The sequence below is a fragment of the Semicossyphus pulcher genome, unplaced genomic scaffold, assembly GCF_022749685.1.
Source record: "Semicossyphus pulcher isolate SPU_LCO1_2020_fin unplaced genomic scaffold, fSemPul1.0.p SCAF_25, whole genome shotgun sequence".
NCBI lineage: Eukaryota > Metazoa > Chordata > Actinopteri > Labriformes > Labridae > Semicossyphus > Semicossyphus pulcher.
Window position 1 is genome coordinate 4,869,071 of NW_027211699.1, and position 27,747 is coordinate 4,896,817.

The 27,747-nt window shown below is 45.1% G+C and overlaps 1 protein-coding gene across 1 annotated transcript; it reads left to right on the plus strand.

Moving 5' to 3' along the window:
- Positions 1–1,168: 1,168 nt before the first annotated feature.
- cacng3b (calcium channel, voltage-dependent, gamma subunit 3b) lies at positions 1,169–27,726 on the plus strand. The gene is made up of 4 exons (XM_069676054.1): positions 1,169–2,359; positions 21,111–21,194; positions 25,229–25,369; positions 27,218–27,726. The coding sequence occupies exons 1-4, from the start codon at positions 2,143–2,145 to the stop codon at positions 27,724–27,726; spliced, it is 951 nt and encodes a 316-aa protein (XP_069532155.1). The 5' UTR covers positions 1,169–2,142.
- The last annotated feature ends 21 nt before the right edge of the window (positions 27,727–27,747 follow it).

Consider the following 27,747-nt stretch of genomic DNA (forward strand, 5'->3'; position numbering starts at 1 on the left):
AGTGGAATCATTAAAAACGGTCCGTGGCTCTTTAAGTGGCGTCTCTGCTTCTCTCCCGGGCGCGATTCTTCATGCATCGCTTGCCAATCTCTCTCTCTCTCTCTCTTTTACTCTCTTCTAACTAATCAGCGTTGTGCAGGGGCTGCTGGCGCGGCGCAGGCAGGAGGAAACAGGCAAACAGAGGGGAGAATGTAACGCTGCGCTTTCAGTCAGCACCAAGGACAGCGCCACAGCGCGTCCCGTCGCACATTCAGCACCATGGACAGCTCTCCAGACGCGGCAGAGGCTCCTAACGCGGCAAGCGATGCACATTCAGGACAGAAATGTGAACAAATCTGATCAATGTAACTGTTTTATAACACTCTAAAGAAGTCCACCAGGTTTATGTGATGAGTTGTACCACTTGCTAGCACCTGTTATCTCGTCTGCTCAGAGAGCGCAAAACAAACTGTGCTTTCATAACAGCAGTCCATCTGTCCTACACAAACATGAAGATGTGTCTGATAACATAAGAAGTGTCCTTCCTTTAACAGGAAACTCTAAATATGATCTCTCTTGACCGGAGCCCTTCTTGCTTTATACTGACTGCGTTGCAGTGGTGGGCGGGACATGCACCAGTGTCCGATAATGATTGGCTCCACAAGGGCGCTGTCACGCGCGAGCCCAATCCGAACCGAGCAGTGCGGCCTTGGGCGGAGTTTGAGGAGACGCGCGGTTAGTTTTAGTTTGTGTTGGTTGGACCGAGAGGAGGAGGAGGAGGAAGACTACGAGGAGCAGGGGGAGGAGGGGGAGGAGGAGGAGGAGGCGACGGCTGTCATTTTTTTCATTTGTACCAACGGGCACGTTTCTCGGGAGCAAACCCAGGCGGGTGTAGCTGTCCTACAGGCTCCATCAGCAGGCGTCTTATCGGACGGTCTGTCCGGGTGGGGGCTGAACTTCGGCGGAGAGAAGAGGGAGAGACGACGTTCTGTTTTTGGAGGAGAATTTTAATTAATCCCGTCTTGGTGTCATTTTTGGGGCAGATTTAAAGCCAACTTAATGCCCGTGCTGCGCGTCTCTCCACTGCAGATAACATGTGAAAAAAACTGAATTCATACTGGCGAGTTTCTGTTCCGTGGACATCGAGGAGGAAGGAAAAACATGTCAGTGAGTCAACAGCTGGAGAGCAGGAAACACGACGGATCTCGGTCAGCGTCCACCCTCTCGTCATAGCTGAAGTATGGGCTTTATTCATTCGTCCATTCATTCAGTAATTTAGCCGGAAATCGAACCAGAAAGAATAAATCCACTGTACGACCGCCTCTGGCGCTGCTGAGAGAGAAGGAGGAGATCTTCACCGGTCAAGAAATCCAGCGGTGAGTTAGGGGCGAGCCGCCTGAACAACCATGTTTGACTAGAAACACATCAGAAACCCGCTCACTCGACTTCTGCTGTGCGGTAACATCAAACGAAGCCCCCTTTTTGTTGTTGTTTTAAAGATGGAGTCCCTCCGCGCGGAGCCTGGCTGTTAATGGTTAACCGATTAATAAGGGGGCTGTTTTGGAAAAAGGAGCAGAAGTTAAGAAAAGAGGAGCAAAAGGAGGGAGAAGGAAGAAGAAACGGATAGATAGAGGGGGAGCAAAGAAGAAGAGAAGATCTGTGGTTACTGGTGGATAACGCGGCTCTAACGCAGCTCACCCCGGGACTGATACATGGAAGAGGGGGAGGAGAGGCGGAATGTGGCAACGCCGTAACCCTCCGCTCTGACTGGGTGAGGACAGTGTCAGGTAGTCGGGTACAACCGGTGGTCGTTAAACCCCCGGTGTGTGCGTGTGAGCGCGTGTGTTAATGAGGGTGGTGTTGGTGGTGGTGAAAACCGGTTTTTGATGCGCGAGAAAGTGACGCGCCGCCCTCCCACCTTCCCGCCCTTTGCCACGAGCTTCTTGTCAACTCAACGGACAAGGCAGCCAAGTACTTCATTTATCGGCCCACACTTGTAAAATCCCTACATTCACCTGTATTTCTATTTGTATTATTGTTTTAAAAGCGTGTCTGTTGAACCACTCACTCTGACTCTCCAAGTCTCGCGGGATATTAAGGAAATTAAAGGGTGAATCTGAAAGAGAAGGAGGAAAAAGACTAAGTCAAACAGGAGCCGCCTATATGAAGATGCTGATGTGTGACCGCGGCGTCCAGATGCTCGTGACGACGGTGGGCGCGTTCGCCGCCTTCAGCCTCATGACCATCGCCGTCGGTACCGACTACTGGCTGTACTCGCGCGGGGTCTGCCGCGTGAAGAGCAGCGGCGACAACGACACGAGCCGCAAGAACGAGGAGGTGATGACGCACTCCGGCCTCTGGCGAACCTGCTGTCTGGAAGGTACGTGATCAGTCTGACTGACTGGCTGTCTGTCTCTCTCTCTCTCTCTGTGTGTATGAGTAGTGTGCGCGTGCGTGGACATGTCTCTCTCTATGTTTGTGTAGCTGTCTGTTTAACTCTCTTTCTCTGGTGTGTTTCCATGTGTGTTGACTTTCTGTGTTCACGTCCACACACACACACACACACACACACACACACACACACACACACACAGACACACTGATTCTCCTGGTGTCTGCCTCTGTCTGTCTAACACCAGAGGAGCCCTGGCGGTGTGCCCAGCGTGTGCGTGCGTGCGTGTGTGTGTGACTGCATCCTATAATCCCCCCAAACTCAGTTCCTCAGAAGCTGTCCTTCCCCGAGTTCACAATTGCCCCCGTTCCTCTGCAACACAATAAAATGGATTATTTATTGATGCTAACTTGTTGTCATTGCACAACATAGCTAAAGGCACAAATACAGCACAAACAGGCACAAACACAGACAGCTGGCAGCGCTATTATTCAGTCAGATGCACCACTAACAGGTACCTGGACGCTGTTTCCTGGAACTCTCCTATTTGCTCTTTTATTTTGAAGCCATCTTGTCGCCTCCTTGGATGCCAGAATACACACATTTGGAGAAGCGTGGCGTAGCAGAGGTTGGTGCTCTGGTTTGGTGCTCCAACAGTTGACAGAGAGCTCCCAAATTACACCCTGATTTAAAGCTTGAGTCTCATCATGAGAAACTGTGACAATGCTGAGAATAACGTGTTGTGGAAAATCTACGTTGACTTGTATTTCAAGAGAGATCATTTCGTTTCAATTAGTTTGTTTTTGGAGCCAGAATCGTTCAGTGGCCATCACCAGGGCTGCATCCAAATTCATTCAAACCTTTATTTAAGCCTTAAAATCATTGAGGTTTCCCTCGTTGGCAACGTTTAAAGAAACAGAGACAAAGCGAGACTAACCAAAGCGGACGATACTCTCTGAAAACATTTGCACACTGAGGTCACGTTCATCAAACAGGTGTGTCAGCTGGGGCACGTTCCAGCTGCATCTACGCCTACTTTGACTCAATCATGTTCCACATTCAGGTCCACCTGTCAGATGTAATGTAACGCCAGTGTAGCTTCACCTGTAAGACTGGAACGTTAATGCCAACTCAATCGTTATGGCAGCCAATCAGAAGTCAGTATATTAATGTCATATCTGTATAAATGGACTTGGCGTCTTCCGATCACTCAAAGCACTTTTACACTACATGCCACATTCACTCTTTGACACACTGATGGCAAAGGCTACCATGTCGGGCTGTGTCTACACATACACAGGGAATTTTTGCCGCCTTTGTTTCAAAAAAAAAAACCCCGTTCACACAAGCACGGTTAGGAAAAATCCCCGTCCAAACGAAAACGCAAAAACACAACAGAAGCGCTGTCGTGAGAAGGCCACACCAACAGGCGGCGATATAACCCGGTCACGCAAAGAAGAAGAAGAAGAATCGGGGCCAATCAAAAGTCTGAAAAAATCTATCTAGACGCCTTTGTTCCTCATTATAGTATGAATGTCGCCTCATTAGTGAGCGTCACCATGGAGATAATGGAACCCCGTCTACATGTCTCCACGGAAACTGAGTTTCTAAAAGTCTTCATCCTGGCCGGAGTTTTACAAAATATCTGTTTTCAGTGACAAGCTACGTTTTGAAAAACACCCATGTACATGTGGACACGGCCTCAATCTCCACTTAAGATTCTATGCCCATTCATACACCTAGGGCTACGCCTTCAGGAGCAATGTGGGGTTCAGTGTCCTGCCCAAGGATACTGCGACATGTAGACTGTAGCAGTCAGGGATCAAACCCCCAACCTTCCGATTGAGAGACGACCGACTCTACCACTGCGCCACAGCGAGATCACTAGAACAGCCTCTAACACCACTAACCCTAACCCACTCCTGGTTCGGTTCATTTATAGGTGATAAAATATAAAGCTGCAAGAAAAACCAGATCGCCAGCCTCATCAATCAACCAATCAATTTAAGTTATATCGCACCAAATCACAACAAAAGTTATCTCATGACACGCATACAGCAGGTCTAGATAATACTTAGAGAGATGAAACATTAATCCACCAAAGAGCGAGCACACAGCGGCAAGAAAAAGATCCTCTGAAGAGGCAGAACCAGACTCATAGGCGACCAGCCGTCTGCCGCAACATCATGCTCTCTGGTTTACAAGGCTCTTATTTCCAAAGCTCAAGTCTTGTAGATATCTGGTGAAAAAACTGAAATGTAAACTTAGACAAAAGATAAGGATGAATGGAGCCAATGGGGTTAATTAGAAACGTTAAAAAAAAGATAAGTTTACTTTAGTTGGCAGGCAGTTAAAACATCATTTAAAGCAGCGTGTTCATGTGGCTCAAAATAAGGAACCCTCTTCTTTCCATGCTACTGGAAGAAGATGCAACATAAATGTTTTTGTGTAGGTTATAGATACATTTTAGATTCAAGCCTGGGCTTTGAATCGGCTCCAATCTGCACGCTGATCTCAATCTCTTTCCGGCGTTCCCGTAGCGTTCCCTGTTGAATCATGGATGAAGCTCAGAGGCCATGAATCATTTTAAAATGTGTTTTAATGTCACAGAAAAGGGGAATCGCTTACCTCCTGTTTCAGTCACAGTGAAAATGGTGGAACCCTACAATGAAATTACTTTCTTAACAGATGGGAAATCAGTCGGCACAAAGACAACTCCAGATGTTGAAAGGATCTCCTCTCTCATCCAGCTTTAACTTTCTAGCGTCAGTCATGCAGTCATCAGTAGAAACACCTATTAGCCTCAGTTAGCACGTTATCTTCACTGCACCAGGGTTAATGTCCCTGGGTTTGTGTGTGTGGCATAGATGTACACAAAAAGTGGACATAGCCTCCTCGTTTAACCTGCATTCTTTCTAACTGCATTGGTTGTCTGATTATATAGAAGTCTATGAGAAAACGACCCTTCTTTTCACTTCATTTATTACCTTAGAAAACGCTTTCCAATGAGTTTACAGTTTCACTGGCTAGTTTCAAGTCTTCTTAAAAACAGCATGATGTTCATTTAGTACATTATGGTCCAGTTTAGAGTAAAATCAACGAGGAAAAGTGTAAGCTTAAAGGTGTAGCTTACTGTTATAACCAGGATATAGATGAAGCAATACGTCGTCTAAATATGATCTTTCTGGCTGTGGAAAAACAAGATGGCGACAGCCAAAACTCAAAGCTTCAAAGTGGTGATTCATGATCCAAGGATGATGTCACGTTGGCTGCTTTTTTTTAAAAAGATTTTTGTCTTTTTATGCCTTATTTTAAAGAGAGAGAGGACAGTGTACAGTGGTGGAAATGGTGGAGGAGAGAGTGGGGATGACACGCGGCAACAGGCCGAGTTCGGGAGTTGAACCTGGGGCCTCTGTAGCCTCTGTATATGGTCGCCAGTTTAACCGCGGAGCCAAACCGGCGCTCGGCTGCAGTATCTTATATACAGTCTGAGCCCCGCCCAAAATGAGACTACGGCACAGGGCTTGTACAGTAGATGCTTAGAATAACGTTAGGATTGTTGGAGAAATCTGTTTATTACAGCGTCATGATGGCGGCTAAATAATAAACGCATGTAAACACAAGTGGCGTTATTAGTGTCTAACTTCCTGGACCAATTAAGCGACGTAACGGGATGGAGCTTCTCACATCAAAGCTTTAAAGCACTCTGTGCACAGGACTTGTACTACCTAGAGACTTCTAGTCATTTCTAATGATTGCAGATGTTTTTATCAGAATACCATGAAAATCAGCCATGTGTTTAATCTGCGCTGCAAATAACCGTCAATATTTGATTAAATCAGAGGTCATATGATTCTATTAGTCGCATGCAAATCTGCATCTCGGTGACATTTTTGTGCCTTTTTCTGCCTCGTTCCTGTCGAGATTTACGAAGGCTGCTCTGACAATTATAAGTGAACGTTTTGACAGCATTTTGGGTGCAAATTGAGGTTACACAGCAGGGAGACGGGTTCACAGAGAGAGCACGCTCAAATCCATCTGAGGAGTGAGATCTCGGAACGATTTGATGGATGACACGATGGTAAAGAACATTTGTGGATCGTTGTTATTAGTAAGAGAGGGAGGGGAACGCAGTGTGGTGCCTTGACTGCATGTCTGGGTGATCACTTCGGTTACGAGCTGCACTATGCTCAGACGTGGTAACTGTAGATTTTTCCCATCATGCATTTTTCCCTGAAACATAAATCACTGTAAATGATTTGACTTTGATCCTCTGAAAACACCTCACACTTTCAACTTTGTTTTCAATTACCATAAAAAAGATACATCGCCTGAAGTAATAGCATGTGTGTGTGTTTTGTGCATATGTGCGCGCGTGTGTGTGTGTGTGTGATGCAGCCAGACATAACCATCTCATTCTGGGGGGCATAGGAGGCTATTACAGGGCCAGATGGCGCAGGTATAAGCTTTATTGAACACATACTCTCATTTACACACACACACACACACATGCAAACACACACACACACTTGTAATTGAATGAATAAATAGACAAATTCCAGGATATTCCCAAGCCACCAAATAAGCACAGCTGCAGGAGCAGTACGCCAAGTTAACACAATGTCAGCACAATGTCAGTGCACGCACGCACACACACGCCAGCTCACACGCACACAATCATGTGAATTAGTCCTCTTTTCTCATCGTGCCCGTCTTACCCCCCCCTTCGCTCATTCCCCGTCCCCGGTTGTCACGGTTTCATAATTCATAAACGCCTCATAAACTGACAGGAAATGGATGTCTCTGACTCGAACATGTGGCTCGGTCTCTGCCCGTCATCAGAGAGCGGCTGAGCGAGAGATGGAGCGAGAGGGGAGGTGTGGGGGGGGGAAACATCATGTATGCAGTGTTCTCGCAGGAAATGTATAGAGCAGTCATGCATGTGTACTGTGCAGTGTGTATCATACAGCTATTTACAGCTGCAGAGTTTCGCTCAGACAGTATGGAGTTAAGAGTCGTCCTGTTTTATTGGAGGAAATATGGAGATTGGGAGAATGTTGCACGCACATGACACAGGTAGGAGCTTAAAGTAAAAGAGTGGTATGTTTGTTTTCAGTGGTGCAGTTTTGCTTGATAGTTTCCACCTTGTCAAGTCATTTGTATCTGTTTATCTCCTGGATATATGAACATGTATTGACATAGAAAATAAGGTAAGAATAGTGCTCAGATATCAAACAGGTGTGAATGCAATCAGTACAGTTTGACCTCTTTCTTACAGCTGCAAACTCACCCAAATCAGCCTCGTCCTGTTTTCTTAAAAAGCTTAGAACAACCTTTTTTGGCAAAGGTAAAATAAGAAGCGCCCACAAGGCGAGACCGGTGATGTTTGTTGGAGAGTCCACCAGGCCTGCTGACCTCTTTTTCTGCAGAATTATCACAAGAAAACCAGCATACATTTGCTGCAATTGTAGAAAAACACAACACTCAGAGTCTCCCTGCTTTCCCAGGGAAACGTCCTGATTCAGCTTAGCGGTTAAATCACACTTGTCCTCGATGCTGCGGCCCTGGGTTCAGCTCCCACCCTCGGCCCTTTGCCGTATGTCATTCTCACTCTCTCCTCCCCTGTTTCTGACTACCCTCTCTCTCTCTCAAAGGTACGGTATTTTTAATCAAAATTAGGAAAATATAACCCCAGAAATGTGAGCCCTTCAAATTAAAAGCCTCCACTAAATACAGGTAGGATTTACAGGACTCGTTAACGCCCACTCTACATGGTTTCTATGTATCTGTAAATGTTTTAATGAGCTCTGATCTCTTTGTGGTTCCTCTTCCGACCAACAGTTTGTGTGTGGTTACGTTGGGATCTCTTGTGCAGTAAATCTGTTGTTGTGTGTCTGTGCAGGTGTATCGAGGTGTTACGCTCCCACTGTGATAAATGAGCACGAAAGAGCGGGGAAATGAGGAGAGGAGGAAGAGAGGATGGGGGGGAGGTAGAGGATGGAGACGGAGCATGAATGAAGAGAGAGCAGAGTGTGCATGGAAGAAGGAGGGGGAGGGTGGTGGTGGTGGTTGGAAAGTGATGGATGAGCTGTGCATGGCCTCTGTTTCAGGTGAATCTCTGGGGAGTGTTTGACCACGCCGGGGATCTAAATGATCACCGGGTAATAGAGAGAAGGAGCAGGGTTTTAAACGGAGACGGGGGCAAGAAACGATCACCCAGGTGGCGGCGGGAGGAAGGGAAGATGGAGAGAGGTGGGAAGGAAATGTAGCACTGGAATGGGAAGACTAAAGGAAGTTACAATTAAGGAAACATTTATTTTACTGCATACAAGAGTCTTTTTGAAACTGAATGACCCATTTCTAGCTAGGAAACAATTTCTCTCTCGTTCCCTCTATTTTTCTCTCCTCTATCCCACTTTCTCCGCCTATCCAAACAGATGGCTGTCCACCAATGTTACTGGTTTGGCTCGATGTTTCTGCTTGTTTAAAGGGAGATCTTCCCTCCTACTGTTGCCAAGCACTCGCTCATTGGTGGATTAATGTTAATCCTGTAAACAAAGAACAAACGTAAAGTGTCATGAGATAACTTTAGTTGTAACTGGGCGATCTAAAGATAGAAATGAATTGATTAAGACATTTGCAAGTTCTTTTTCTTGCTCAGTCAGATTTGTCTGGTCCGCCTACTGTTCAGGCAGATTTCCATCCGACTCAATTCAGGTTGGGCCAATCATAATCATTATCTACTACGGGTAAATGGTAAATGGGAGTGTTGTGACCAAGTCATCTTTGCTCAAGTCCCAAGCAAGTCTAGAGTCATTTTTTCTTGGGCAAGTCAAGTCGAGTCCTTAGTTAAGGCAAGTTAAGTCCCAAATCAAGTCACTTTTTTCCACCCAAGATCCAGCACTCTTACCTGTAGTATCCTGTCTTTATAAAGAGAAAAGACAAGGTGTTAGTAGCTCGTCTAATAATGATATTATTGGCCAATTTATATAACCTGTTCAAAAAGTATGACAATGAATTGTATCTGTTTCATCTTGGCACAGACGCAGCCATGATGATGGTCTGGTCTGAGACCATATTGAGTAGTAATGAGTACGACTGATGAGGCTTCTCTTTGGGGGCTTTGATGTTGCTTGTTGCCATAGCGAGTAGTTTGACTGACAGCCAGTCATCCAATCATGACTATCACATACCGGGGAGCTTTTTGAGTCGACAAATCATGATTCCCAGTTTGTGCTGCATACATACTTGATGGTTAGACAAAAAGTTTGAATTAATTATATCATTTTATATTTAACAGCTAATATTCAATCTTATGAACACACTCAGGTCATCCGAGTCGTCATGCCTCAAGTCAAGTCTCAAGTCGTTAACTTGCAAGTCCAGGTCGAGTCTCAAGTCACTTATTTTTTGTCAAGTTGCAAGTCAACTCGAGTCGACTCGAGTCCAAGTCACCGAGTCTCAAGTCAACATCTCTGGTAAATGGACACATTCACCCTTTCACACACTGATGGCAAAGGCTCCAACCAGGATCTAAGCACATTCATACTCTGAAGGTATGGCCTTCAGGAGCAGTGTGAGGTTCAGTGTCTTACCCAAGGACACTGCAACATGTGACTGTAGCAGTCAGGGATCAACCCCCCAACCTTCCAATTGTGAGACGACCAACTCTACCACAGAGCCACAGCCGTCCCACGGGTCGGGTCTTCACATCATTGAGGCATTTTTATAAACAACCAAGATGGCTGCCGCTGATGTGGAACCTTATGAATCCACGATAATGCCAGCATTAGACAAAGTGGTCCCCTCTCAATAGGACGTTAGGTACAAATGTGAAGTGTTGGCTTGTCATGTCATGCCAAACATCTGTGTGTTATGTCAAACTTGAAGCAATATGAAATGGCTACCTAGCCTAGCAGCCAAACTACATCACATGTTTCCTCGCTGTGATTAGTTGCTTTTCTTTTTAAGATGAGAGAGGACAGTGGATGACAAGCGACAAAGGGCCGAAGGTAGGGAGTTAAACCCGGTGCCACCACATCGAGGACGGTTGCCTCTGTACATGGGCCGCCAATTTAACTGCTGAGCTAAACCGGCGCCTGGCTGCAGCTTTAACAGGCATTTTGTTCTGCACCCATTGATAAGACCCCTGGGAATTTAAAAATGAGGCGATGGGTTCCAGAATAATTTGCACTTGCAAGCCGGTCTGGTGATGCTGGCTAACCTAGCGCACAAAGCAAAGTCCCAAAGGTAATAGGGTTGATGTGGAAGAACCACATAGAACAGCTTTGGGTTGACCTAGAAAGTGGCCAGGCTTAGCTAATGCTCCTGTGGCTGAATGGTACAATTGTTCTGACACCATCGCCAATACTGACAAAAATGATACACATATTGGGTATGTATAATCTTTAACGGCACTGGTATCACAGGGGTAGTCTGTATTGGCTAATACTCAAGTCCAGCCTATGTTGTGGCTGGGTGTGAGTGAGAGGAGAGAAGATGAAGGGGAGATTGGAAAGGGATCAATGGATGTTTAGTTAATGAGATCGAAGAAAATGGGGAAGAGTAAAGGAGGGGATGCGAAGATTTGAAACAGGAACAAAGAAATGTTTTGGAGAAAGAGAGAGGGAGAGAGAATATGGGCGTTTGAAGAAGAACAGATTGAGAAAACAGGGGGAAAAGAAGAGAGAGAAGGAGGAGAGGTGTGCAACCAAGCAGAACCTGTCTCGTTCTCTTTCATCAGCCATCACCGTGGAAACTAGCCTCTTCCTCTCCCTCTTTCCCTCTCTCACATCTTCTCTCTCCTTTGCCTGGAAAGAGGTAATCAGAGAGGGCGAGCGAGGTAGGGACAGAGCGGGAGAGCGAGGAAGAGGCAGAGTCACCCACACTGAGCTGTCAGAGGCGCTCTGAGGAAACAAGCAGTCCAATTTGCTCTGCTTTTCAACTTCCCTTTCCTCTCCCCGGCTCACTCCCCTCCTCTTCCTCTCCTCAGTTTTCGAGTTGACAAAATGCTTTATATTCTCAGCGCTTGTGTTTGTGTGCATTTGGCCGGGTTCGGAGGGGCCGTGTGCATGCAGCTTTTGGACGACACATCGACTGATTAGGGACAGCTCCTTCGGGAACAAGGCTGTCCACACCACAATAACTGCAGCATTGGTTATTAGTTCAAACGCCTCCAACACCCAATGTTTCACTGACACAGACCAGTTTTCTCACAAAAGCAAAAGACGACGCAGCAAGATGCTGTTATGCTGGGATAAGAAAGTGGCTCCCAACACTTAATGGTTCTGTAATTTGAACTAGAGATGTTGCAATACGGGGCTGCTTGGTGGTGCAGTGGTTAGCGCTGTCGCCTCACAGCTAGAAGGTTCAGTCATAGGGGGCCTTTCTGTGTGTAGTTTGCATGTTCTCCCCGTGCATGCGTGGGCTCCCTCCAGGTACTCCGGCTTCCTCCCAGAGTCCAAAGACATGCTTGTTAGGTTCATAGGTGACTCTAAATTGCGAATTGTGAAAGGTTGTCTGTCTCTGTGTGTCGGCCCTGTGATTGACTGGTGATCAGTCCAGGGTGTACCCCGCCTCTTGCCCAATGACAGCTGGGAAAAGCTCCAGCCCCCCTGTGACCCCAAACGGGATAAGCGGTATAGGTAAAGAGCAGGTTAGGACAAAAATGTGGTTTAAACCCAATCCATGATCTTTTCCCTACCTCTGACCCCCTGGAAAGGAATTGTGCCAGAAAGGATGTTTTGGAAAAGCTTGGATTTCTTCATAGGGTTACATGCTGTATTTGTGAAACTTAAAGAGGGCTGGCTATGCTGTTTCACATTGTAAGACATATATATAATGTTACAATGTTGGATGTCCAGACTATACGTGGGTGAAGTTTCAAATCTGTAGGTAAAAGTATGTTGGAGTAATCCCCTGCTAAAAAAGTCTCAGCTGCAGGCTGCTGGGAACGTTTCAGACAGACTTCTCCAGATGCTTCACTTTGTGATGTCACAAAGTGGAGGAACTCCATATTTGAGCATCTACCCGAGACACAGCAGAACTTCCTGCCCCTGACACAGTTCAAGGACACGCCCACCCAGCAGCTCAGTCTGCTCAACGGCTCTGCTCGTCAAGTTGGTTCAGAATGTCTTGGAGAAAGTTTCTTTGTCTGTGAAGGAAAGACATCAGTGTTTACTTTTCTAAAGGATGAGAGCAGCAGACGTTCATTTCACACGGGGAAAGGTGAAGTTTACTCTTTGCTGACAACTCTGTAACACGGCCACAGGGTGGGAGGCGTGTCTCAAGCACTGAGTTGTGCTCCTCGGCCAATCAGAAGAAAGCGGGCTTGTAGGGGCGGGGTTTCTTAAAGGGACAGAGCTGACTGAGTCGTTTCAGGCAGAGGCTGTATGAGGGCCGTCACAGAGCACCAGTGTGAGAAAAACAAGTAGTTTTTTTAACTGTGAATTATGCTAAGCTACTCCACAGGTATCACAGAGTGAAATATGAAGCTTGAAATTAGCAGAATACCCCACCTTTAAGGGTATGGAAGTGCAGGTGTTCCTTTGGTAGCTGGAAAAAGATGTGCAGCCAAATGTAAACTGAATCAGCTTGAGTCATATCGATGAAACTGATGACAAAAGCATTTTAGCCTCACTGAAAACATTAAATACTGTTTTTACGTAATTGCTGATTATTTAGGGTTGGAAGTAAATATTTAAATTTAGTGTGGGATAAGCTCCTTCTACTGTCCTCTCATGTTTCCTACATTTTAGATGTGACTGCACTTTCGCTTTAAAAGCACCACCTCATATTTCCCCTACCTGTCACCTACGTGTCCGTCTCATTCTGTACATGTTGCTTTGATCTCTGAATGAATTCCACTCTGCTGACATCAGAGCGCTCTCTCCGTCCGTTATGGTGACCTCAGGAGTCTGGGTCTTTCTGGGTCACGTAATTTTACAGTGATTTATGGTGTTTTAGTGTAACTCTTCTGTGTGCGTGTGTGTGTGTGTGTGTGTGCGTGTGTGTGTGAGAGAGAGAGAGAGAGAGATCAAGGACAAACAGCTGGCACCACACGCCCAGCTCTTCACAATAGTTGGGGCATCTGGAAACAGAGCGTTGTTTGTGTCTGTCTCCTTTTTAACCTTGATTCAGGCAATATTTCTCTCTAGTGGAATATTTTCACTGCTTAGTATGCAGCAGCGTTACTTTCATTTCACAATGAGACTGAGACTGATACCTCGGGCAGACATTTGTGTCTTATTTAAAATATTAAAGGATCCCAACTGGTCAAACTTGTCCACCATTTATTTGACGAGATAATTTGATTATGTTAATGTTCACTGCGGTTATAAATACAGCTCCAGCAGAAGACGAAAGAACAATCATCAATCACTAAAAGAATAAAGGATTAGATCTGTAGTTAGTGTAAAATAAGATGATTAAAGAGATAGATCGAAGACAGACAGAGTCGACCAGGAAACAGAAGAGAAGGAGAGACTGAAGAGAGTGAAAAAAGAGGAACGAAGGTGCAAAAACCTGGAGAGGGCGAGAACTGGAGCAGCGAAAAGGAGGTGCGCTTGTGTGTGTGTGTATGAGTGTGTTTAACAGCATACTAAACCACATCACTGAGAAAACACTCATGCAGGTAATTACACATGTTAGACTTGCAATCCCATTCGTTTGTCCCATAATGCCTTGCAGTGGCCGGGGGTGCACCTGCCCTCAGGTCACAGTGACCTTAGTGAGGCAAATGTCTCCTGATAGGTCATTGTACGTGAGTGTGTGTGTTCATTAGTGTGCTGTTCATTGGGCTCAAAAAACACACATGCACACGCACACTTGAATGCCTAAGCACGTACATATGCGATCTAAGACGTGCACAGATTTAAAGTCGATGTAACACCCCTTTCCTACCTAAATGTAGTGCATTGGCGCAGGTTTTTCAGACCCGGGAACGCCCGCTTATAGATGCTGATTGTTTCTTTTCCCATTGCCAGTGAAGTATACTTCTTTTGATCTCTTTTCTGCTGCGTCACCGTTTGACATCACAAACGCACCGGAGACAGGGTTAGTAAACAGTGAGATGTTACGGTGGTTTGGTCTTTATTGTATCTATTAGGGTTGAAATCTGATTGGCCACCTCAAGTGCCACCCCAAAATCCTAAACTATAATTGGCATATTTGCCTTGTCAGAGGCGGGGTTATCAACTATTTGGGCTGTGTTGCAACAGGCTGCTAGTAGCTTTCTTTCCGTTTCAGTGTGGCACATTTCCTTTCGTACTTTAAATTGTCACTCTGACCATACATCTTCTGTTTGAGTCCTTAAAGAGTTAAGCTTAGAAGGAAGGGTTAATTAAATGCTATTTATCTGCGTGTGTGTGTGGACACATACTTCATGCCACCCCTGCATAAGTCAGCGCCCCAGTTGGGCCACCTCAGTCCAAAAAGTCTCAGACGTGGGGGAGCTGGAGCCTATCCGCACTGTCATTTGGCGAGAGGCGGGGTTACACCCTGGACTGATCGCCAGTCAATCACAGGGCTGACACACCGAGACAGACAACCTTTCACGCTCACACTCGCTGGCAATTTAGAGTCACCAATGAGCCTGACGAGCATGTCTTTGGACTGTGGGAGGAAGTACCCTGGAGGGAACCCACGCAGAAAGTCCCACTTCGTCCGAAACCAGGATTTAAACCAGGAACCTTCTAGCTGTGAGGCGGCAGCGCTAACCACTGTACCACTATATGTGTACAGGCTTGAGTAACATTAATGATTGCATTTTACTTGCTTACTCCCGTCCTGATTGACACAAACTTGTGTGTGTCTGTTTGACTGGTCTTGTTCGTCATTTTTTTGATCTCTTAAGGGAGATCTCAGATTTTCTATCAAAATAAATGTAGGCTCTGATAATATCTAACATTGCCTTATTGATGGCTCTTTATCTTTACCATCCATTTGAAGAAGGCACTTTCAGTTTAAGCCAAGTCGTCCCTCATGTGTGCTCATATTTATTCTTCCAGTTCTCGTAAATGTTTTGTAATGCAGATCATGTTTTATCATTAGCTTTCTATTGAGTTGATGGTGCTTAATCTAGAGTTGTCGAGTAAGCAAATGGGAAAGAAACAGGGTTGAAAGAAAGGCAGGACTGCACAGACGTTAGATGGAGGGATGTAATCAAACATACAGCCGGCTCTAGTCGTGGTTGTTAACAAACGTTATTCACCTTTCTGAGCTCGTCTGTAAAACTTGTATTCTCAAACTGTAGGTGCTTTTACAATAAATAGTGTGTGTGTGTGTGTGTGTGTGTGTGTGTGTGAGTGTGTGTGTGAGTGAGTTGCACCGGTTTCTCTTTGATGAGATCACAGGCTGGTTGTGACACTTGCCATAAGTCTCTGTGACAGCCTGACTCACTCACTGATACAGCACATGAAGGTAGCTTTTCAAAACCTCAGCGAGGGCTGAGAAATATGTAGCACGGGTACACCTACCCATACACACAAACACACACGCACTCTCTCTCACATTTGGATGCAGAAGTGAGGAGGTGTCTGAATTTGACTTACATGTCTGCTCCATGCAAATAAAGGTCAGGTTATTATGAAAGTAAAAGTACAGTGTTTCTGCAGATTCTGTAGGCTACATGTCTCCATCCCACTCCTTCAATGTGCATCTGTATCTGTGCGTGTGTGTGCGTGTGCGTGTTATAGTTTTAAAGATTCCCTGTGCGCCGTTTGTTACTCACACATCAACATGATGAACATGCTGACCTCGAGGTCCAACACAACAGTTTTAATGACTCTCACTGCGCGCATGTGTGTGTGTGTGCCTGTCCTTGAGTGTTTCTGTTAATAGAACATCTTTACTTTCTAGAAAGTAACACTGTGACGTCATCATGTTCACTTACACAGAAGTGCGCGATAATTAGGGTGAAAGTTGGTCTGTGTGTGTGTGTGTGTGTGTTTTTTCAGCTGTGATTTTGCGTCTCGGCCACTGAGAGTCATCTATCTCTGTGTTCCCTCCACACTCTCCTCTGTTTCCGTGTGTGTGTGTGCGCGCACATTTTTCACTGGCACTCATCAGGATGGTCGATACATTAAAAGGCAGGAGGTGTAATGAATTCAGTGTCCGACAGACGCGGGGCAGATCTCTGACTGATGATGCTTTAGTCCTTAAAGCTTCCAGCAGTCAAACAAGGACACAAGCATCAACATTAGCATTCACCGTTTCCAACATGGCGGCAAATAGACTGAATGTTGTTCTGCAAAGAAACTCAGAAAGCTGCTTTCTATAGCAAATATTTAAGATTATTTTGCTAAATATTTTAACATGAATATTAAATATTATTATACATTTTCAACCAATTGTATCTCCGACCGGTCTGCACAGCTGTGATGCAGAGAGCGCTGACAGTTCTGTAAACTACCGAGGCTATAAAATATTCTAATATCAGTGCATACCGGAGAACACATATGCTAACACCGATGTTTTTGTGATATCGATACCGACATTGGCAGACGGATATGTAGACTTTTTCCCACAACTGGTCGTCCAACCAATAAGATACCATTAAAGAATAAACAAACCAGAAAAAATAACATTTGACAAACTGGAACCAGCTAATTATACTAACAACTATTATTAAAAAATAGTTGCCTTTTTATTTTCTTTCAACTGATTAATTAACAGACTGTTGCAGCTGTGGTTTTTCTTATCAGCAGTTATTATAAGATGATATTAAACTACATGAATCCTTTGGGAAATTATTATGCCAGAGATTTAAAAAGATTATAAAACAATAGAGAAAATGTTATTAAATGTATAAGAAGTAAATGCTAACACCAGTGCTCAATGCAATAACTATACATGTAAGTTCTGTAACATAAGTAAGCTAAAATAGAAAAATACTCATATTAATGGAGTTAAAAATGATGAACAAGCATAAAAAAGTATTATAAAACAGTTTGTTCAGGCCAAGTGATCTGATTGGCCAAGAGGCATTCTAAGAGTACTGATATAGAGTATAAGAGCACTGGGACATTTACACTATAAAAACTAAAGAACTAAAGAGGCTGCCTTAAAATTTTAAGTTGACTGAATTTGAGAATATTATTTCAGATACATTCAAATTAAGTTGTACCCGTCATCCTTTACTTTACTTTTAATTACATTTTAGTCGTTTCACCAACACAGTCTTTCAATTTAAATCATGGCCGAACTGGGATGCCAACCACGACCTCTAGCTGAGAGGCTACCCCTGCTGACCCCTGCGCTGTGTAGCCACGTCATGTGATGCCAACTTGATAATATATTTATATTAGGTTCAATTTTAAAAGTAATAAAGTTTAATCCTTTTGATTCACATTCTTAATTTCAAATGAATCATTTTTGTAAGTTGAAAAACTTTTCATTAGTTAAGATGACACAAATATAAAATATCACAACATTTATGCTAACTTCTAGTTAAACAGACAATTAATTACAAGTTAATTATTTTTACAGTGTCGGTAGCACTCTTCAATCAAGCTGGAACCTCTAAATCACACAGGCCACCCAAGCAACAGACTCTTATTTAAACAGGACGATAAATGGAAACATAAAGATAGATGTACGTGATACAAAGTTTCTGGTCTGCGGTATTTGCAGATGTACAAAAAGTAGCTAGAGAGTTCCAGACAGTCAGGGGAACTAGTTATGTTGGTGAAGCATAAACATTAAGTAAACAAAAACGAGTCATTTGTTGTTTACTAACATGCTCCCTTTGTAGAATTGTTGTATAAACCAATATTACACTCAAAGCAGTGCTGTTATACTGAATAACAGCACGGCTCTGATCACAGCCGTGCTGATATACGGTACAACAGCACTCCCTCTCCTGTGGTATTGCTTAACTATAGCACACGATGTGCATGTTTGTGTGCAGTCTGGAAACACAAGAACTCATGCAGCTCACAGTGCATGGATCGACACTGTAGAGGACAGAGAGAGCAGGAGAATACAGATTTGATACGTATACAGCCATTTTGAAGTCATGTGTGGGTATACAGGGAGAAAACCAAAGCTTGGGTCATAAATATCTGATTATGTTTTTCTTTGTGAACCAGCGCTTCCAACCAAAAAGGCAGACAATGGTAACAAAGATGGTATTAAACAGGTGCTCGCGTGTTTTTGTCAAATGTTACATCCAGACATCAAACACGTCGTCTTTGTCAATCACAGTCGCAGTCAGAAGTTAGTCACTTTCCCTGCTCTCTCCATGAATCTGCTGGATGAATCAATTTATGAATGAATTTGCGTGTGTGTGTGTGTGTGTGTGTGTGTGTGTGTACTGGAAAGAACCTCTTCATATGCAAATAAGCAATTAGGGCTGAGTTGTTCGTTGTTCATCGCAGGCCTCTATCCTCCCATTTCTCTCTAATTCTCCTGCGTCGTTTTACCACCAAACCGCTTTCAACCAGCACTTCCTCCTCTCTTCATCCTCCTTCATCTCGCTTTCTCTCCTCTTCCCCTTCATCCCCACTGAGTCCACACATACACACCGACACACACACACAGATATCTCTCTCTCACACATCCCCTGTGGTGTTGACCATGTGTGAATGGGACTGAATGATGGGTTGGAAGGAAGCAAATACACACACAAACGCATTTCCACACCCACACGAGCAAGGGATGCCAGTGTGTGTGTGTGTGTGTGTGTGTGTGTGTTGGACGAGGACTCGTACTAAGGAGGATGACTCACTCTCTGCCTGACACACGGCACACTTGTGGGAGACTGCATCCTCGTCAATACAACACAAGCACACACACTAACTGACACACACTGATACGAACAATTGATGGTCTTCATGTATCAGTGTAATGAGCTTGTGTGATGTGTGTACATTTGATGTCTGTATTTCAGCAGCTGTAGTAATATGTGTGTGTGCTGTGTGCGATAAGGCTTTTCATCTGTGTTTCCACACATGCCTTGAAGGCAACATCTCTGTCCTGCATCACCTGTCATCTCTCTCTAGCTGTTTGTGCCGCTTTTGATGTATATTAATGTCCTCATACAGGAAGTGAACATGTCCAGTGTCAATCAGACAATCAGTGAATATGTCCTCACGGTAGACTTGCCATCCGTTCTGTGTGCGCGCCAACAAATCGTGATGTTTGGACGCACTTTATACACTTTTTCAACCAACTAGGTAACCCCAGGTATTGTTCCTAGAAATGTTCCAACTCCAGTTGTTCATTCTCAAATCCGATTCCAACTCATAGCTTGAGTATTGACCGATAACAAGTACCTCGCCCACTACGCTCCGCCAATGAAAGGCGCCTGGTACTCCCATCAAACAGGGCCCTAAGTCGCTAACTAGACTCTTCTCCTCGGTCGCCCCCCGTGGTGGAACGAGCAACCAAACTCCATTCTGTCCGCAGAGCCCATTTCCACCTTGAAGCTCCTGAGACCCTTCGTCCTCATACGGGGACATGACATTTTGGCTTCACAGCACCATAATATTTAATTCTGTGAAACTTAGACCCGTTGGTCTCATTCATGGACACTTTGTCCACCAACCTGTGGTCACAAAAGCAAATTACATTGATCAGTGTACATTCAAGATGGCCACGATCCCGACCAAAATGTGTTACAGTCGGTCTCTACAGAAAACTCAACCAGGTACAATGTAACACAAAGACAATTCTTAGGTTTCATACTTATTAGGTCCTATTAATCCCCAAAAGGTAGGAGAAATTAAAAATGCATACCAAACAAAAGCTCGGGTCTCAGGAGGTTAAGAAGAAGCTAAAGGCCCAGCTCTTCCATGAACACCTCTGACCTTAATGATATATGATTAACGCCCTGTGCACTGCCTGTCGGCACCAGAGTCCGGTCACACTTGAGGCTGTTTGTTGGCACTTACTGACTTTGTTCACTCCTGAAATCCTCGCTTGTGTTACAATTTCACTGAGCAGACGCTTTTGTCCAAAGCGATGTACATCTGAGAGTTAATACAACACAAGCAACGATCAAGACAGGAGGGAACAAAGTCAGTCAGTGCCAACAAACAGCTTCAAGTGCGACCGGACACTGGTGCCAACAGGAAGAGTACAGGGCGTCAACAAGCAGCATCAAGGTCAATATAGTCATCATCATCATCATGACTATCCTAATCAACATCAGCAACATCGTCGATGTCCTCATCATCAATAGCATCAATATCATTAAGGTCAGAGGTGTTCATAAAGAGCTGCGTCTGTAGCTTCTTCTTAAAGCTGAAAGGGACTCTGCGGACAGAATGGAGTTTGGTAGCTCGTTCCACCACAGGGGGAATACTGAGGAGAAGAGTATGGTTAGAGACTTAGGGCCCTGTGGTGATGGGAGCACCAGATGCCTTTCATTAGGCGGGAAGGAGTGTAGACCTGGATGAGGGCGTTCAGGTAAGCAGGAGCTGTTTTTGTTGCTGTTTTGTAAGCGAGCAACAGGGTTTTGAATTTGATGCGAGCGGCGTCTGGGAGCCAGTGAAGGGATTAGACTGACTGGCGATCGGTCCAGGGGGAACCCGCCTCTTCTCCACAAGCACTGCACTGTTGTTTGCTACGTCACACTGTTAACCTGAAACCAGTTGATTTTTTGGGGCTAAAAATTCTGGTGTTGGAATTGTACATGACTGGCAAACTCCCTGATACCCAATATAAAGCATGCACTCTGTCTCTTTAAATGCAACCACAAAGATCTGACTGAAACTGTGTGTCTGTCTGTCTCCTGCAGGAACGTTCAGAGGTGTGTGTAAGAAGATCGATCACTTCCCAGAGGACGCCGACTATGAAGCAGATGCTGCAGAGTACCTCCTCCGTAAGTTTGCTTACCAACACAAACACGCATTATCACAGGAGTTGAGCTCCCCAACCCGAGCGTGTGTGCGATTATGTTGAATTGTACGGCTGGATAATTCATTTGATATTAATCCCGATCACGATTTTGGCTTCTGACGATTAAATAAACATGGCGTTTAAAATGCTCCACCTGTAGAAAACTCTGCTGCAAATCAAATCAAGCACTCTGTAAACTAACAGCCACTCCCCCAGGGGGCGATGGAGAGGTTTTGGCTTCACTTTTGGGGAAGCTGGCATGTCATGTCATGACCGCTGACCTCTCAGCTGCAGTTCAGAGTGGAAGAGTAACAACAGAGACAGTCGGAGTCAAATGTCTGGAACAGAAGACGAAGAGCTGGTGCCCTGAAACGGCTCATCATTGGGTGTTTGGAGGTGTTTCGTACGACAGAGTATTAGGGCCAAATCTCTAAGATTTTTGAAAATAAAGTCGTAATTTTACGGAAAAAAAGTTATAATATTACGAGAATAAAGTTGTAATTTTAGGCTATGGTTAGCCTGTATCTTATTTTGAAGGGTAAAATCAGAAGCCAGTCGCCTGCGCTAATATGACGAAGATCACGAGTCACTTTTCAAATAAAATCACTTTTCAGAGTCCTGATGGTTCTGACAAAGTGGTGCTGGTGTTCCGAAAGATTAAGTATTTCGTATTTGTGAAACCTATACTAATGTATTGATTTGTAGCTGTTCAGCGTGCTTGCGCATTACGAGGCAGGAGATCTCGCATGTTCTCGCGATGTACAGGTATGCTATGCTTCCATGCTACGGGGTGTGTTCAATAAATACAGCTCCGGCTCAAGTTGTGTTAGCCTCCGGTGCGATCATTTACAAGCAGAACAAGATGTTCACTGTGATGTTATACTTCACACGTTCCTCATTTTAGTGAAGGCGGGCTGCTCTTTTGATATTTAGAATATTTAGTCTAAAATCACAACTTTTTTCTAATGAATTAAGTTTATTCTTGTAATCTCCGACTTTATTCTCATAATATTACGTCTTTTTTCCCGTCATTTTTTTTTCTTTAATGTGGCTCTAATACTCCGTCGTAGTTTCGGGTTTAGGGCCAGAACAAATAATACACAAAGAGTGCATGAAACCTGTGCCGGTGCCTGTGCCTGTGCCTGTGCCTGCGCCGCAAAGCAAGACAACTAACTCGTTCAATCTACTGAAAAAAACAGCACAAAGTGCGGCACGATGATTGAATGAAGGCCAAGAGGAATAATGTCGCTACTCCCCGTCCTTGTCCAGCGTCAAGTTATTATCATTTTAGTCCTAATCGTGCAGCTCTTATGAATTGCTATAAAGATGAGAACTAAGTGATGTGTTGTGTAACATCAGCTTGACTGTAAATGCGACTCTGCTCTCTTACTGACTTACAGTATAGGCAGCAAGATACCTAACGATTGCAGCTTCCATTAGCACGGGCAAAGGTCAATTAAAACGGAACTTTTACAGAGAGGAAATAGCCGCAGTATTTTACATTAAAGTGGCTGATAAGAATAAATAGTAGCCATAAAAAGGAGCGAGGAGAAGAGAAGAAAAAAGGAAGGGAACATTGTGTTATTTCTAGAAAGAGTAATAGGTCAGAAGTGGAAAGGATGTAGGAGAGAGAACGGACACAGAGAGGAGGGGGCTGGGTCTGTTTTTCTCTCACAGTAAACACAGCGTAAAGATGGATGCAGCGAGAAAACAGCAACAAAATAGATTCAGCCTGTGCATCTTCTTCATTGCTCCACTGAACACGGAGCAACATCCCCAGAGGCAGCCAATTACATTGCAGGCCTCAGAGCTGGACAGCCAATGAGAAGCGGGGACCTAGTGACCGGCATTGCATACAGCCCAAGGGTGTGGGCCACGGGGGCGGGGCTTACACGCCAGGCCTTACATCGCCACTGGTCGCTGCAGCTGACATGTCATGCTTGAACTGCTTAAGAAAATAGATCCACATGCAGAAAGCAGACGTGACTCTGGCTGAAGAATCAATATGACTGTGATGTATGCGCAGCTCCCGTCTGTCACTCCGCACAGCTCAGCGCTGCATGACGAGCTGTTTGCAAATATCCTCCAATATGTTATCACACATATGGGCTCTGACGAATATTTCACTGCTACTGCAGCCTCGCTTTCATTTCTATCAGCTCTGCTATTCATTATTTTGCCTCGCATATGTGTCAGTGTGACTCTCCATCTGTCTTGGTTATTTTCCATCTTTTCTCTCTCTCTCTCTCTCTCTCTCCCTCTCTCGCTCGCTCGCTCTAAAGTCAGGCCTCTGAATGCTTTAACATGTTCTGGATTCAGACTCAGCCAAGCATGTAGCAGCACTCTGCACCATGTGTTTGCCTCTGTTTATGTCTCATACACAGAGGCAAACACATGGTGCAGCGTTCTGCTGTGCGTGTGCAAAGGGACGTGCATCTCATATTTGTAATTCTGCTCTCCTGCTCCATCAATAAGGAAGGATGACGTTTTAGTTCCATGTTGGCCTGTTTTTATATAGACCCTTATAAGACCCTTCACACCTATAAGCAATTTAGATCACCAATGAACCTAACGAGGACGTCTTTGGACTGTGGGAGGAAGCCGACAGAAAGGCCGCCTTATGTCCGAACTAATGACTGTATATAAAGATGGACGATGCGTCTCCATCTGCTCTCATTGGTCGGAATGAATGCCAAAATAGCCCCTGTGATAGTCGCTGCCATCTTGCGATGGGGACGTCATATGGAGCCAGAGTTGCGCAGTAGAGAGTTAGCCACTTACGCTAACCAAAACACACACTTAACTTACTGAAAAAAACAGCAAGGATCCCGCACGTCGGCGTGTTTAACAGCAGAACAGCTTCTCTGTGTTGGCCTGAGGTTAACGTTCACAGATATGAAACTTCAATGACTGTAGTGATTGTTTTAGTTACGTCTCCTCTCACCGTTCCTCCTCTGCTTTGCTAATCCAGAACAGATCGGCTGCAGGAACCGAGCTGCCAATCATCCTTTTTACAGCATCAAATAACTCATTAAAACTAAACTTGTCAGAAAAATAAACACTTGGAGGTAAATCAGCATGATAAGAACTAACTATAACGACAGAAACCATGTTTGAGAAACATTTATTTGACGTGTATTTTGATTTTTTAGTTTGACTCATGTCCCATCTGTTAACATGGAGGAGGCGGGCCTTATGACCTATACTGCAGCCAGTCAGCAGGGGGCGCTAGAGAGGGTTTGGCTTCACTTTAATGGAGCTGTCATGTCGTCCATCTTTTTATACAGCCTATGGTGCGAACGTACGTGCCAGATATATCAGGAACCTTCTAGCTGTGAGGGGACAGACAGTCCTTTATAAGATTCAATCAGTTCATGTTCATGTGTCCAGTTATCCTCTCTGTAAACACAGCGGCTAAGTTCAAATTCCATTCAAGTTTGGTTGATCATATTGTTCATATATTTTTTCTATAATAGATACTAAAGCTGCAAGAAATAACCAAAGGGCTTCATAGTCTATGTAAGCAGAGTGGATTGTGATTTAATTTCAGGAATAATACTGGGATGCACTCCTCCCCTCTGTTCCCAAATCCACTCCTTGTGAACATCGCGGTGTCTCAACTGATTCATCACATCTTTATTTAGAAGAGGGTTGACATCGACTTGATCATTTCAGGAGAAGACATTGTTGCATAACAATTTATAAAAAGTAAAAATAAATGAAGGTACACATTAGATATTAGAGATCCAGACAATAATGCAGTTAAACTGTCACATTGTCACACGCTAATCTAAACAGAGTCCAGACTTCCTGTCTACCATCGCTTTTACCCAACTCCAGTTGTATTCCAGCACGTAACCAATAACTGTATATAAAGATGGATGACGCGTCTCCATCTACTCTCATTGTACAAAATTGAAGCCAAGTACAGCCAGAGACTGTACTTCCAGCACACACTTCCTTTCATCACTTTCACTCTGCACAGTCTGAAGTCTGGTTTCTCCTCTTCGTGTCCAGGAGCCGTGCGTGCCTCCAGCATCTTCCCCATCATGAGCGTGGGTCTGCTGTTTCTGGGGGGGCTCTGCGTGGCTGCCAGCGAGTTCTACCGGAGTCGACACAACGTCATCCTCAGCGCGGGAATCTTCTTCGTCTCTGCAGGTGAGACTCTTTAGGGCTTTCGGTCAGTCGTCAGCGTGCATGAAGTAGTTCCTACTTTTCCTTCAGGAAGGGCTGTTCTGTGTTGAAGGACACGTTTTAGATGTCGACTCTTCTGTACAGCAGCGAAGAGAATTTGTTATGCAAGAAAGTACACATATTGTGCATCCTTGAAGTCTCAGTTAAATCCCCACAGGTGTGAACTACTACTGTGATTTCAGTAGTTGTCAGAAGGATCAGAAGGACGCTGAATTTAATTCACAATGATGCGGATTTCGAGGAAAAGCTGTCGTCGTCAGGTCCGTCTTCAAGAGGAAAAGCTAGGAATTGTTCACACGCCACAACAAGCTGCATTAGAGATAGCTACAAGAGGCTAGTTGTGTGTGTGTGTAGCTGTGGAGCCCCTTTAAACAGAGGAGGGGTGACACTCAAATATTTGTGGAAGAAGCCCGTCAGGCGTCGAAAGCTCACAGAAGAGCCGCAAGAGAGCAGAGACACTGATTAATCAATCAGCAGGAACACTATGTGATGCACTATAAGAGTGTAAATACACATACAGACTCACACATCATCTGCCACACGGCTGCTGACACATACGCCTGTGTAAACGCACACACCGATGCTCCTGCCCCCAACACACACACACAGGCTTGTAATTGCTGTTTAGTGGGATGTGTAGGGTCCCATTGGGTTTTGTCGTAAATTCATGGATCCAAATTGGTAATTATTTACCACAATAGTGTGGGGCTGGTTCTGGTTAATTACAGCAGGCTAATTGTCCCCGTTTTGTGCGTTCCAGCACGCTGCATGAGCACTGTACTCTGGACTAATGATATGGAATAAGAGAGCCCAGCTGTGTGCAGAGGCTCTCTGATGCTCTCATCCTGTTACTTCATTTATTTTCTTTGGCTGACTCCCGTCTCTCGTCCTCGTGACCCATTTCTCTCGACATTTTACCCGCACAGTTATTCTTTCGCAAACTGTTCTGGATTTTGGGCCGAGCTAGCGATGTGGCAGAAGGTCCGTCCTCTACTTTGGTCCAGACTTACAGATCGAAACAACTAATCTGAGAATTGCCGTTAAATTTGGTGCAGACATTCAAGTCCTTCTCTAGATGCTTTACAAGAACATAAAACCCTTAGCTTTCCATATAGCTTACATCTGCTGATAATTAAAGAGAAAGATAAAAGCTGTCTCTCAATTCAGGGGCGGCATCCTACAAAGGACGAGTCCTTCATAACCGGCGTATACGCTCAGTCCAAACTGAAATGAGACTGTCTGGTCTGCAGAGGATCTCCTGTTTGTGTCACCAGGTGTTCCCACCCTTACCCTTGCATCACCAAACACTGCTCCTGTCGCCTAGCAACAGGTAGCTATAGTGCGCTAACTAGCTGTCATAACTAACGTCACAAAACATTTCAAGGCCCCTTTCATTATTTTTAACATTTTTATCGCTAGCTATGCGACTGAGTTGAAACCAAAAACTTTTAAGACATTTAAAACTTTATTCCTCGGCCGTTGAAGAGTCCACAATCTTGTTTGAGATGGCGTGCAATGAATCTCGGGATGGTGTTGGGCCACGAAGGATGCACCTGATGCATCCTTTGTGGCCTGGGAAACGGAGGACGCATTTGAAAGAGCCTTCGAATTGGGACAGCGGCCTTCAAATACGTCCTTTGAAGGATGCAGCCCCTGAATTGGGACACAGCTAAAGGTTGTCATGTCAGCATTTAACAGACCGATTACTGTCTCTTACCATTTTGACATTGTGTGCTGTTTTTTCAGGATGGGTTGTTCACCCAGCAGACTTTCCAGTCTCTTATTTCCTCTCTCTCCATCTCTTCCTTCCAGGGCTCAGCAACATCATAGGAATCATCGTCTACATCTCAGCCAACTCGGGGGACCCGGGCCAGAGCGACAGCAAAAAGTCCTACTCCTACGGCTGGTCCTTCTACTTCGGCGCCCTCTCCTTCATCATGGCGGAAATGGTGGGCGTGCTGGCCGTGCACATGTTCATCGAGAAGCACCGCAAGCTACGAGCCAAATCCCGCACGGAGCTCATCAAAAAGTCCGCCTTCAGCCGCATCCCTTCCTATCGCTACCGTTTCCGGCGCCGCTCCAGCGTCCGCTCCTCCGAGGCTCCCAGCCGCGATGCCTCGCCTCTGGGTAAAGGCGGCTACACGGGGCCGGCCGCCTCCGAGATGCCCATGTACACGCTGAACCCGCGCGAGGCGGGAAACGCCGGCACCAAAGCCGGCGGCATGGGCGGCCTGCTCAACTCAGAGAGGGAGTTCCTCCAGAGCAGCACGCTCACGAAAGACTACAACAAGGACCCCAACCGCAGGACCACGCCCGTGTGAGAGTCTGCAGAAATCAACCAA

Coding starts and splice junctions, on each gene's coding strand:
- cacng3b (XM_069676054.1), top strand. CDS start 2,143: ATGAAGATGCTGATGTGTGACCGCGGCGTCCAGATGCTCGTGACGACG. Junction 21,195..25,228: donor TGCTGCAGAGTACCTCCTCC/GTAAGTTTGCTT, acceptor CTTCGTGTCCAG/GAGCCGTGCGTGCCTCCAGC. Junction 25,370..27,217: donor AATCTTCTTCGTCTCTGCAG/GTGAGACTCTTT, acceptor TCTTCCTTCCAG/GGCTCAGCAACATCATAGGA.